The sequence below is a fragment of the Oratosquilla oratoria genome, chromosome 42, assembly GCF_046742065.1.
Source record: "Oratosquilla oratoria isolate Oo_2021 chromosome 42, ASM4674206v1, whole genome shotgun sequence".
In the NCBI taxonomy this organism is placed as follows: domain Eukaryota; kingdom Metazoa; phylum Arthropoda; class Malacostraca; order Stomatopoda; family Squillidae; genus Oratosquilla; species Oratosquilla oratoria.
In genome coordinates, this window is record NC_134818.1 from 29839094 (window position 1) to 29852467 (window position 13374).

At 39.9% G+C, this 13374-nt stretch overlaps 1 protein-coding gene across 1 annotated transcript in view; it reads left to right on the forward strand.

Moving 5' to 3' along the window:
* Positions 1-13374, forward strand: part of Megf8 (multiple EGF like domains 8) — a 60463-nt gene that overhangs the window by 25212 nt on the left and 21877 nt on the right. The window contains exons 8-13 of the mRNA XM_076179348.1: positions 1207-1400; positions 1888-3120; positions 8799-8941; positions 9456-9598; positions 10281-10521; positions 12797-12988. Of these exons, the coding sequence (XP_076035463.1) occupies positions 1207-1400; positions 1888-3120; positions 8799-8941; positions 9456-9598; positions 10281-10521; positions 12797-12988 (2146 nt within the window). The remainder of the gene's footprint in view (positions 1-1206; positions 1401-1887; positions 3121-8798; positions 8942-9455; positions 9599-10280; positions 10522-12796; positions 12989-13374) is intronic.

Below are 13374 nucleotides of genomic sequence, written 5' to 3' on the forward strand. Positions count from 1 at the left end.
ACATCTCATCACCTTACTTTTACCCACATTTATCTTTAGCTTTCTTCTATCACATACTCTCCCAAACTCTGTCACCAACTTCCTCAATCCCTCCTCAGATCCTGCCACAAGCACAGTGTTGTCTGCAAACAATAGCTGGCTCACCTCCCACTTTTCTCCATTTTCTTTAACCATCTCCAATCCCTGACCCACTACCCTTGCCAAAATGGGTTTATGTCTTGGGCTCAAATGTTCGTACAAGTGTCAGTTGGTGAGTGTTGGATTAAGAGACCTAGGTGTATTTCGAAACTCAATATATAACCCTCAAACACATCATTTCTGTGCCTGAACACAACTTTTATTGCTCGTATCCATTACCCAGGCCTTACACCCATACATAACAGTCGGTAAAACTATCACTTCAAACAGTCCTTTAATTGCTTTCATTTGTATACGCCTCATACACAAGTGAGTATATCACTCAGTCATATAACCCACTCACCTCCACTCACTCCCACACTCACACCAGCCGCCAGACAATAAGGCGCCTGACACTTCCTGTATCAATCCGCTGACAAAGCATTCCCTGTCGCACCATGCACACGCTATCACACAGCAATAAACACATTATTACGTATACTGACGAACCTCCCCTGGATATATATAGACATTCTTATATTTCTCCATATCACTCTCAGAGCTCACTGACCAAGCAGATTAGAGTGTGATACTTGTGGTGGAGGTCAAGGTGATGGTACTTTGAACCTTGCCACTAGTGAGTTGGACCAAGGGAATGGTTAATTAAATACCACTCTACTAATTCCTCTGTAAAGGGCACTGTCCTAGCCTCCTAATAGGGGCCTTTTTGTGATGTTAAACTGAATCATCACTCTAAGAGTACCTCTCTCTCCTTCTCTCTGTGATCAAAGTCCTTCTCCAGTCTTCCACTTTCATTTACATCCATTTTCAGATATATAGACCTTTCTATTATGAAATAGATGAATGCGATTGGGGTGAAGAGGATGTGAATATTCCTTGTCTATGCCTAGTCACCTCACTTTGTGTTTTGAGTTGAAAATAATATGTTGAAATAGGCAATTAGACTTTTTTTCTTCCCTTAAATGTATATGAAGGTTCATGAATTTTATGTAAGGAAAGACAGGCTGTGAACTTCTGCTATAGATCCCCTTGAGTCTAGGACTCTAAATGTCTTACTTTATCCTATAGGTTCCTATCCAAAAGTGCAAGGCGTTTACGGACACAGTGTGGCACTGCGTAGAGGCAACATGCTTGTAGTAATAGGTGGATTCCATGGCACTGTTAACAACCATGTGCTTGCTTACATCCTGCCCTCTACACTTGTAGCATCTCATGGCCAGACTCTAAATGTAGATGAAGCGTGCAGGCAACATTCCTCACAGGTATTAGGTTGAAAGATCTGTTTATGAATGAATGGTTATGAACATTGGGTATATGTTTGTGCAATACAGGAATGATTATTTGTGACATTTTGTAAGTTGTGTCAAATAATGTAGTGGTTAAGTTTCGTTTAATTGTCCCCACACTGGAACTCTATTCATGATGTCGGGAGAAACAGTAGCTCCGTGCTAAACTTTATCATTATATCAGAATTCTGTAGAGATTTAATCCTGGCTGATATGAGATTAATTTCTATCGTTCAGGAATAAACTCTGAACGTAAAGTGACCTTAATTCTTGAAGATACTTTTAGTTTTAGAGTCTGTCCCTCAACTGAATAAAGTTGTTTGTTGTTAACCATTTAAAAATCTGTAAATTGTGCTTCCCTTTTAAGTGGTGACATCTGTGGATATTTATTCTATCCAGCTAGTTACTATGTCAGTTTCATTTGTTCATATAGCTCATATATAATTGTAATTTTTCCCAATAGGTATCCTGTGTTTCAAATTTGGAGTGTGGTTGGTGTTCCACAAATAACAGCTGCTACAAACGAACACGAGGAGCGAAATGTACAACCAATCTACAGACAGGGTCATGCCCGGGACTGTGTCCAAGTCTTCACTCATGTCATTCCTGTCTTATCCATGGGAAAATTTCAAAGAAGATTGAAGAGGGTAGTGATGACAAGAGCAGTGGGATGTTATGTTCATGGTGTGTTCAAACTAGTCAGTGTCATAATCTCAGTGAAGGACGAGGGAGGTGCGGGTCACCTGGAGAAACAATGACGGGCCAGGAAGGCTGGTGGGGCCCAGAAGGGACAGACCTCACAAATGTGAGGCAGTGTAGGACTTTAGACCACAGACCAGGGATAACTGTTGTAAAATACCGACATCCTGTAAACAGTAGCCATCCTGATGAAGTTTCCATTGTCAACCAAACACAAGAGAAGCTGCTAGATGCCCAAGAATTTGCAAGTTACAAAGAACGGCATATTAACGGGTCCACCATGTTGCAATTTCTGGGGTACATTCGGCCCAATGACATTTTTAAACTTGGTAAAAAAGTTTTTTTGTTTCTGGATGCCACTCATGTCAATGCAACACTTTGGCTTTCTAGTGATGACACATTTGACAACTTAAAGTTCCTGGGCAATGGCACTGGGTCATATGAAGTTAATGCCTTGGGCAATGCTCATCCAGGATCTCGTTTTTTGACTCGCCTTGTTGCAACAAAGTCTCTCCAACATAATGGCAATCTTAGAGGATCTGCAAGCCTTCTTTGGAATACGAAGGTACAATCTCGCAGTCATATAACAATGGAGCATCTTGAGCCATACAGCAAAGGCGACTGTGAAAGTCAAAGCAACTGCATGGCCTGCTTGAGGGATTCCAAATGTGGATGGTGTCCCATCTTGAACACCTGTATCCTACGGGAAGATAGTTTGAAACTGTGCATGCAGAGTGAATCTGACAATGATGTGGACCATTTTTTAACCCTGGACCCCAAGCAATGTATGACCTGTAACCAGTACATATATTGTGACCACTGCATCAGTTCAGGCGAGTGTGAATGGCTACCAGAAGAGTCCTACTGTGCCAGGAAAGGCCGGTTTCAAGATGCTGTCAGGGAAGAGGGCAAGTGTCCAACACCATGTCACCGAAGGAAGACTTGTCTCTCCTGCCTCGGGGATCCTGGACGGTGTGCTTGGTGTGAAGAAACCCAGGTTAGTGGTAGCTCCTTGGATTGTTATTGTGTGTAATTCAACCCTTTTAGTTCCTGAATACCCTTCTCTCTTTGGCTCAGTAGAATTTCTAAATATTATTATGATGGAGAGATCATTGGTAGGGCCTGAAGATCATGGCTGATAATTGTTTGGGCATGGGTTTTTGTTTTAAGTAATTCATTAGGCATTGTTTCCTCCAGGAGTGGAGGAGAAAAGAATGCCATCACTGTGCTCCCATGCATGTTATAGAAGGGAGCCATATGTGATGAAGTGAGGGGATGGGGGATTCCCCACTCTGTATTCTTCAGTATAAAAATCAAGGCATAAAAGGGTCTGCGAGGAGGACTCCATCCAGAATCCTAATAATTGGGTCATTTAATGTGCTAAGATAAGAGGGAGGGTGGAGGGGTGTGGAGTGTATTCAGGGATGGAATGGGTGAAAATGATTTTATGCCTTTTCCTTTTTGGCTACCTCCCTTGTAAGGGGGAAAAAGCTTTGGTACATGTATGTATGTATGTAGATATGGTACTGATTAGAGTAAGGGACTAGTGACAGGTACTTGAATTTGGTGGTCCTGCAAGATGGACAGTGAAGCTGTCCATTTTCGAAACCAGTCAGTTGACCCCCTTACCTCTATCAGGAGGTGCAACCCTCAAAGTCCAGCACTTGGTCTCTGGACCAGGCCCAAGATCTCTCACTATCAACTTCAGCTTGATTTCTTACACTTTTCTCACACGGAGAGCTGATAACCAACAACTGACCCATTCTCCCTATAACTTTGAGCTGGTTATGTAGAAACAATCCCACATTGATACAACACATGTAACAGTTGAAAGTTTCTTCCGAGAGAGATCTGTTAGAAGTTATGAGGATCATTGTCAGCTGTTGTGAGGCTGTGGGTTTTCCACTTAGTGAAATTGGAGGCAGTGTTTGATTGATTAGATTGAAGTAAATGGGAGGAGATTGGTACTTACATACATATACCAAAGGCTTTTTCCCCCTTACAAGGGAGGTAGCCAAAAAAAAGGCATAAAAACCATTAAAATAGTCTTAGCATTGAGTGGAACAAAACTGAAAAGGAAGGGTAGGTAGTAGTTTCTTCTGTTCCTCCTCCACCTCCTCCTCCCCATGCTCCCCATAATTGGAGGGTGGAGGGGTGTGGAGTGTATTCAGGGATGGAATGGGTGGGAATGATTTTATGCCTTTTCCTTTTTGGCTACCTCCCTTGTAACGAGGAAAAAGCCTTGGTATATGTATGTATGTATTATTCTTTTATGGAGTCCTCCCAGATCCTTTCATGTTTTGACTTTTTGCAAGAGAAAAGTATAGTGTGGGGGTGACCTAGTCCCCTTACTTCATCTTATTGAGCCACCTTCTAGAACATTCATGCAAATATAGTAATGACATTTTTCACCTTCTACCTCAGGGATCAAAGAAGGAAGAGCCCAATAAGTCAGTGTCTTGCCTCTCTATGGGGGATGATCTTGGTGTCTGTTTGTTTATCTATTTATATATTAAGGGATCATAATCATCATCATCATCATCAGTCATCGTCGTCATCATCATCATCATCATCATCATCATCACCATCATCATCACCGCCACCACTATCGTCATCACCACCACTATTGTCATCACCACCACCACCATCAGCACCATCAACATCACCACCACCACAATCATCATCACCATTGTCACCACCATCATTGTCATCACCACCACCACCACCATCGTCATCGCCATCATCACCACCACCATCATCATCATTGTCATCACCATCATCATCACCACCACCATCATCACCATTGTCATCACCATTGTCATCACCATTGCCATCATCAGCACCACCTCCTCCTCCTCCTCCTCCTCCTCCTCCTCCTCCTTCTCTTCCTCCTCCACCTTATAAGGGAGGTAACTAAGTCAAAGGCACGCAACCATTCCTCTCCCATCCACCACCCATGTTTCTCTCTAATCTTAGCTCCTGGTGGATGAAGGATCATCTCTGTCTTCCTGTCACTGCCTCGATCAAAAACAATGCAACAAGACAGCACATCCACAGCAAGGCTGCTTTAATGTGGATGTATTTACCTAGTTGTATTTGTGGGAGAAGAGCTATGCTCGTAGTGACCCGCAGTTGTATCTTTCCGCATCCAGTTCTTTCTTAAATTCGTATATAGTTTTAGCACTCACTGTTTTCTCTTTCAATTTATTCCATGTATCTATTACTCTGTGTGGAAAGCTGTTCTTTTTCAAATTTCTTGTAACTGTCCTTAAGTTTCATCTTGTGTTTTCATGTGTTTCTTCTGTCCCATTTAATTAGGTCATCCCTATCAAGGATTTCCATCCCTTTCATAATTTTGTAGATAGTTATCAAATCGCCTCTTTCTCTTCTTTGCTCCAGAGTTAGTAAGTTTAGTTTGTCCAATCTTTGTTCGTATGTCAACTTGCTAAGTGTTGGTGCCATCTTTGTCAATGCTCTTTGAATTCTTTCTAGTTTCTTTATGTTTTTTATTGTACTGGGTGTCTGTAGTGATGCTGCATATTCTAATTTTGGTCTTATCAGTGTAACTGAGTCTTGTATGTTACTGTATGTAGATTTTCTAAAAGGGTGGTTATAGTGATCCCATTATTATTCTTCATGCTTTGTTTTACATACATTGTAGAGTGTCTGTGTTTGTTTTCTCGATTGTAGGGAACCATGCCAAGGAGGCATAATCAAGTATTGTTCTTACAAAGGATTACAAAAGGCGGAACATGCCGACAGGAGACCTTTTGGTCCATAACTAGGTCGGATGCAAAAATATATATATCTCTCTCTTGATAGCCTAGTTGGTAAGTTACTACAGCACTTGTCATGTGGATGCTGGGTTCGAGTCCTTGGCAGTACCGCATTTCAATTTCTGCATGTTGGCCTTTGATGGCTTAGAATTAAAGTGCATTGTGGTTGTTAAAATGTATATATATATATAAATGATAAAAAATAGATAAAATAAAAATTATGATAATGTAAATAATAATAAATGAAATAAATAATACATAGGTATAGTTAAATGATAAACAAACAGGTAAACAGTAAATAATAATGACAAATAATAATAAATGGAAATCAAGTAAATAATTAATAAACAGACAAATAATAACAAACAAATAATCAAATAATATTAAATAAAAGGCAGTCATTACAGCATCCTGCTTAAATGTTTATCTAAATGAATCTTAAAGCTTTGAACTGAACTACATTGCACTGCCTCTGCAGGAAGTTTATTCCATTCATTAACTACTCGGTTGGCGAAGTTGTTTCTACCCACTTCCAAATTAAATCTATTTCCTGACAGTTTGAGACCATTATTTCTTGTTGGATTCTCATTCAGTGTAAGAATTTTGTCACTTTTGATGTTGTCAATTCCCTTTAGAATCTTAAATACCTGTATCAAGTCACCTCTGAGTCTATGCTTTTTTAGGGAAAACAGATTCTTATGTTTTAGTCGATTTTTATATAATTTATCTTTGATATTTGAAATCAGTTTTGTGGCTTGCCATTGTACTTTTTCAAATCTGTCAATGTCTATAATGAGATTCGGTGACCATACAGAAACAGCATATTCCAAATGTGGATGAACTAACGATTTATATAGCTTGTGTATGAGAGATGAGCTTTTGAAGTCAAAAGATCACGCGATTCCTAGAATCTTATTTGGTTTCTCAGAGGCTGAAATACACTGCTTTGATGATTTGAGATCATTACTGATAATTACCCCTAGATCCTTCTCACTATTCACTTTTATTAACAAATTTCCAAATAACTTGTAATCGTACTCACTGTTATTTTTACCTATGTGCATAACCTTGCATTTACTTGTATTAAATTTCATTTGCCACTTTTCAGACCATTGCTGTAATTTATGTAAATTTTCTTGAATATCTAATTGATTGAAGTGATCATTTGCCATCCCGCACAATTTTGTATCATCAGCAAATTTGGGGACAATAGATTTTAGTCAGTGGTCTATATCATTTATGTATACTATGAATAGAAATGGCCCAAGAACGGAACCCTTAGGAACTCCACTTGTAACATTTTTCCATCTAGAAGTTTTGCCATTTAAAACAACTCTCTGTTTTCGATCATTCAACCAATTTCTAGTCCAACTTAATAGGCTACCACTTACTCCATGTGAAGCTAATTTAATAAATAGTCTTTCATGGGGGACAGTATCAAAAGCTTTTGCAAAGTCTAAATATATTAAATCTATATTGTTTCTTTTGTCATAACTGTTTGTAGGCTGCGATTAAAGTTTCTCTCTCCTGACCAAAATTCTTGCTACTGATCATAGCATGTTTATTTTCTTGTTGATTTTCACTGTTTGGGTTTAAGGACATTTGAATATCAGAAGTGTGACCCACGATTTTAGGAGTTAGCCATTTGGTTTTACTGGTCGATGTTTCCTTGATTCAAAGTTGTCTAGGGTGAACAGTATCACTGATGATTTTGGAGGGGAGTTTTTTGTTTGTCTAAGTATGTTTGTGTTTTTTTTAGCAGCTATTCTGTAGTTGCTTTGCTAGGTTGTTTTTGTTAGGTCATCAGCATAGGTGAATGCTGGATTTGGTGTAGGGAGATCTTTTGTGAAGAGACTGAATAGTGCATATGATTAGATGATGTTGGAAGATGTCAGATAATTTTTTCTTAATATGTTTCAAGAAGTATTATTATTATTATGAGTTGAGAATGGTTGTGTATAAATGATACTCTGTTGCATGGAAGGGAGCGGGTGGGGGATGGGGAGTGAAGGAGTAGATGTGGATGATATTTTGACCCAGCCTGAAGGGATTTCTTCCTGTCTTCTCTTTTTCTGCATAAGGGGATGGAGAGGGAGTATTGCCAATTAAGTGAAGCAGTCTTGCTGTGGATGTGCTGTGCCTTGCTGCATTGCTTCTGACCCAGGGCAGTGGACAAGATGCAGGAATGACCTGTCATCCAGGAAGAGCCAAGAAAAGAGGGAGTGTGAATGGGAGTGGAGTATGTGGGGATGAAGTGGGTGGGAGTAGATTTATGCCTTTGACTTTGGCTACTTCCCTTGTAAAGGGGAAAAAACCCTTGGTATATGTATATATGTATTATTATTATTGGCTACCTCCCTTATAAGGGGGAAAAAGCCATTAGTATATGTATGTATGTATGTATTATTGTTGTTAATGGAAGCTCACTGGCCGAGCAGGTTAGGGTGCCGTTACTTGTGGCAAAGGTCGAGGGGATGGCAGGTTGAACCCTGGCACTGGCAAAGTTGAACTAAGGGCATGGTTCATTAAATTCCTCACTACAAAGTTCTCTGTAGGGGGCACCGTCCAGGCCTCCCAATAGGGGGGAGTTTGTGACGTTAAACCATGTCATCATCATTGTTGTTGTTGTTATATTTTTTTACTTTGTAGTGGCAATTAATATGTTTGAAACATTTTCAATACAGCATCATATAGTAGTAACAATAGTTGTAGTAGTAGTAGTAGAAGTCTATATAGATAGATGGACTTTGTAGTGATAATTAACATGTATGAGATGTTTTCAATACAGGATCATTGGATCATAGCAACAGTAGTAGTTGTAGTAGTATGAGGAAGAGCAAAAATAGTGTCAACAATAGCACTTCAAGTTGGTTTATTGTCATTGTGTTTCATCCTACAGGAATGCTTCTTGTTCTCTGTGTATACATCAGTGTATCAGTACGGATCTTGTCGAGCATGGTTGGATGAAGATCACACCAATGTCACCTTTCTGGCAACTTTAGCTGCCAATGCACAGAAGAGCATGTCTTCATCATCTACAGGGTTAGAACCATTTATTTACTTAGTCATGCATTTGTTTACTATGTATGTTAACGTAAACTAATGAATTTGTTAAGTTGAGAAGAAATCTGCATTGTTGCTTTGTGTAAAGGATGTTTTAATTGTTCATTTATTTGTTTCTATATTCAACTTATTTTTTGCTGTCTATAGATTTGCTATCTATAGATGGATGCTCGCTGGCTGAGTGGGTTAGGGAGTTGCTACTTGCGACAGAGATCGAGGTGATGGCACTTCGAACTCTGCCACCGGCGAGTTGAACCAAGGGCATGGTTCATTAAAATCCACACTACAAAGTTCTCTGTAAGGGGCGCCATTCTAGCCTCGTAATAGGGGGAGTTCACGACGTTAAACTGAATCATCTGTAGATTTGAGAAATGTACTTTCATATAGTTGTATTCATTTGCTCATTTAATATTACTATTAGGATATTATTGAAGTGCTTTTATTTGGGCAACATAAAATCTGTGTTACCATGAGTAAACCTCTTTTCCTTCAGCTCTTCCTTGGAATGCCTAGTGTGTGAGCGACACAAAACTTGCAGTGCCTGCCTGGAGTCCTTAGGGTGTGGATGGTGTCATAATGTCTTCAACCCCAGCATTGGGGTTTGCACAGCTGGGGATTTTTCTGCCCCAAGTAAAGGTGAGGCTATAGAAGAATGCAGTGGGTACACAAACCATGAGAGCACCTGGCCAGGCTGCAGTGTGATCACCATCCAGTTCTTCTGAGTTACCAGAAGAGGCTGGATGACAGCATCGCAGATGACTGTCCAGGACATAACACTTCACCCCATACTTTACATCACATTGTGGAAGACTGCATTGTACACAGTCATGCATGCCAACAACACAATATACACTCTAAAAGGGATTTGTGACAGTTTAAAGAATGGCAACAACAACAACAGCATCAACTAAGAGACATTTTGGTCCAAAATGGGGTAAATGGGCATGTATTGATTGAGAGGATGAGGAAGAGACAGGTAAATCAAGTATTTATGGTAAAACAAGTGTTTAAAATGTATTTGATTAAGATAATGATTTTCGGCTTCCACGGATTTGGAGAAAGCATGTGTCAGAGTTGATGGAAAAGCATTGTGGAGTTTAGTGAGATGGAGGGGAATTAAATGGGTTTTAATGTGTATTTAGTAGGTTTGTGCTTTGACTTGTCATTCCCCCCTCCCTTATAAAGGGGAAAGGGCCTTTAGTATATGTTTTGCTTTTTCATGCTTTGTTGTATCACTTTGTGGGTAACAGTTGTTAAGATAAAAGATGTATATATCCATTTTTTACTCTTGACATCATCCTAGATATCTTTATGACAGGAGAATGTGAGGCCTTGGTGGAACCCTTCCTGATAGCAGCAATAGAGAATGGAACTCAGGTGGTACAGGCAAATGACACAGAGAGCAAGTGGGCATATGCATCATGTCCTGATATAGATGAGTGTTTGCTGAGTCTTGACAATTGCCACTCAAATGCCACATGCACCAATACGGATGGTTCCTACAACTGTACTTGCCAGCGAGGCTTCAAAGGGGATGGAAGGAAGAAATGTGACAGAACGTAAGTTGTTCATCATGTTACAAAGGATTATGATTATATTTTTCATATTGATAAGTAATGAGGACTGAAGAAGTAACAGTGGCTTTGTCAACTTAATGTTAAGCTTTGTAGATTTTGTCTAGCCTAACCCCCAATAACAGGTTTTTTTTTGGTTCAATAAGATTCCCTTCACTGTAGACTTTTTCTTGACTGAACAGAATCATGTGGTGTTAATCAGAATAAGGTATGTTTACTTGTCAGATGCTGTTTAGATTTAGACATGACAACATGACATGTGCAAAGCTTTGCTAAGGCCCCAGGGAAAAGTGAAAAAAAGGGATTTAGGTTTTCAGTCAAAATAAACACCATGTGAGAATGAACTTTCGTTAGTACAATATTTTGGTTGTTACGGCTTGTACAGATTTTTGTGGTAAGTCAGATATGTGAAAAAAACTAGGATGTTTTATGGGCCCTTATGGATTTGGAAAAGGTTTATGGCAAGGTGGACAGGAAGGCACTGTGGGAGGTTTTGCAGATATATAGGATTTGGGGAAAACTGTTAAGGGCAGTCAAAAGTTTTTACAAGAGAAGTAGAGTGTGTGGAAGAGATGGCAGTAAGAGGAAGATGGGCAGAGTATTTCAGAGAGTTGCTCAAAATGAAAGAGGATAGGAAGAGAAAGGGAGTTGCAATGGGAAGCACTAAGAAAATAACAGTGATGAATGAGGAAAATGGAAGAGAAATAAGGAAGGATGAGGTGAAAGCAGTTATTAAAATGATGAGAGCAGGTAAGGCACCTGGGTTGGATGGGTGTCATGGAGAGTGTCTAAAAAAGGGAGGTACAGTGATGGTGGACTGGCTGGTGAGATTGTTTAATTTATGTTTAAAAGAGGGTAGAGTGCCACAGGACTGGAGTTCCTATATAGTTCAACTTTATAAGGGAAAGGGGGACAAGTGTGAGTGTAGTAGTTTCAGAGGGATCAGTTTGTTGAGTGTAGCTGGGAAGGCTTATGGGAGGGTCTTGATTGAGAAGATTAGGAGAGGAACAGAGGGAGTAATTGGTGAAGAACAGTGTGGGTCTAGGACAGGTAGGGGTTGCATGGATCAAATTTTTGTGGTAAGGCAGCTATGTGAGAAAGCTTTAGGGAAAAATAAGGATGTTTTTTGGGCCTTTATGGATTTGGAAATGGCTTAGTGACAGAGTTTGTGACAGTGACAGAGTTTGGGAAGGTGTGCAAAGGAAGGAAGTTGGAAATAAATATGAGTAAAAATAATGTGATGAGATGTACATCTTTTCTTTTTCTGCATGAGGAGACAGAGAAGGAGGGTTGGCATTTAAGTGAAATGGCTTTGCTGTGGATGTTCTGTGTCTTGCTCTTGTGCTAGTGACCCAGGGTAGCGGGCTGGAAACGGATGACTCGTCATCCATGAGGAGCTAAGATGAGAGGGGGAAAGGGTGGGGGATGGGAGTGGAATGGGTGGGAGTAAATACGTGCCTTTGATTTGGCTACTTCCCTTATTAGGGGGAAAAAGCTCTTGGTATATATATCTTGTTCTTGATAAAGCTGTAACAAGCAGAATGTTGTACTAATAAAGGCTCTGTTCTCACGTGTCAACAACTGCCAGTTTCATATGTAATTACAGTAATTTTGTTGCAGTAAAGTTACATTTCTACCAGAATAAGCCTATTGTAGGTAGTAGGGAAGCATGCCCCCAAGCTGTACAGTAAGGCTATATTGCTGACATGTTAAGAGTAAGATGCTAAATGAAAATCATGTTGTTGGTTATCTGAAGGCCACAGGCCTTCTGCAAGATGAACCAGGGGCAGCGGATTGATAGACTGATTGATCCTGCCTTGTTTCTGACCCAGGCAATGGGCAGGAAACAGGGATGGCCCTTCATTAACTAGGGACTAAAAGATTTTTAAACAGAAAACAAATGTTTGTTGGATGGTTGGAGGTTGGGTGTATGCCTTGGCAGGGGAAAGAAGCCTTTTGGTATTTTGATGGATAAATGTATAGCACTACCTCATTAATGGACTAAAAGGGGGGTAACGGTGTCCGTTGGTGTGAATAATCTCTTGATTTGGAGTGGGTTTTTGGGTGGCATAGTGATTGCACGCACTAAAACAACAGCACCGAAAACATAGCAAAAAAACATGCAAACGCAGCTAATTAACATCTGTTAATGAGAGGTCTCGCTGTATAGCACTATCTCAGAAGACTGTATAAGGTCCCACTTTTCTCAAATTTTCCTTAACTGTGGAAACTGAATTCATATTCTGTCTCTGCTCCGCAGATGTTATGAAGATTGTGTCCATGGATACTGCTCAGGAAGTCCTGACTATGAGTGTATTTGTACCCTTGGCTGGACTGGAGATGACTGCTCCCAGAACTGTGGTTGCTACAACCACTCCACGTGTCAGAAAGGTATCGGCACTTGTGACCAGTGCCGACACCTCACCGATGGGGATTTCTGTCATTTGTGCCGGTATGACTTCACTTTTTTCAGGGTGTTCAGAATCTTGTCTGATATATATTAGATTTATCTCTCTTCTCTCTTCCTCTTTCCCTTTCTTTTTTCCCACGTTTTCTCTTTCTTTTTCTTTCTCTTTCTTTTTTTCTCCTCTTTCTTTTTCTTTTCTCATCTCTCTCTCTCTCCCCCATTTTTTCTCTTTTCCTCCCTCATTTTCTCTCTCTCCTTCTTTTTTTACTTTTTCTTTTCATCTTACTTTTTCTCTTTCTCTTTCTTTTTATCTTTCTAGTTATCTTTCTCTTTTGTTCCCTCCTCTTTCTCATTCTTATTGTTTCTCCTTTTCTCTCTTTTCTCTTTTTCTCCCTTTTTTCTTTTTTCTCTTTTCTTTTTTCTCTTTTTCT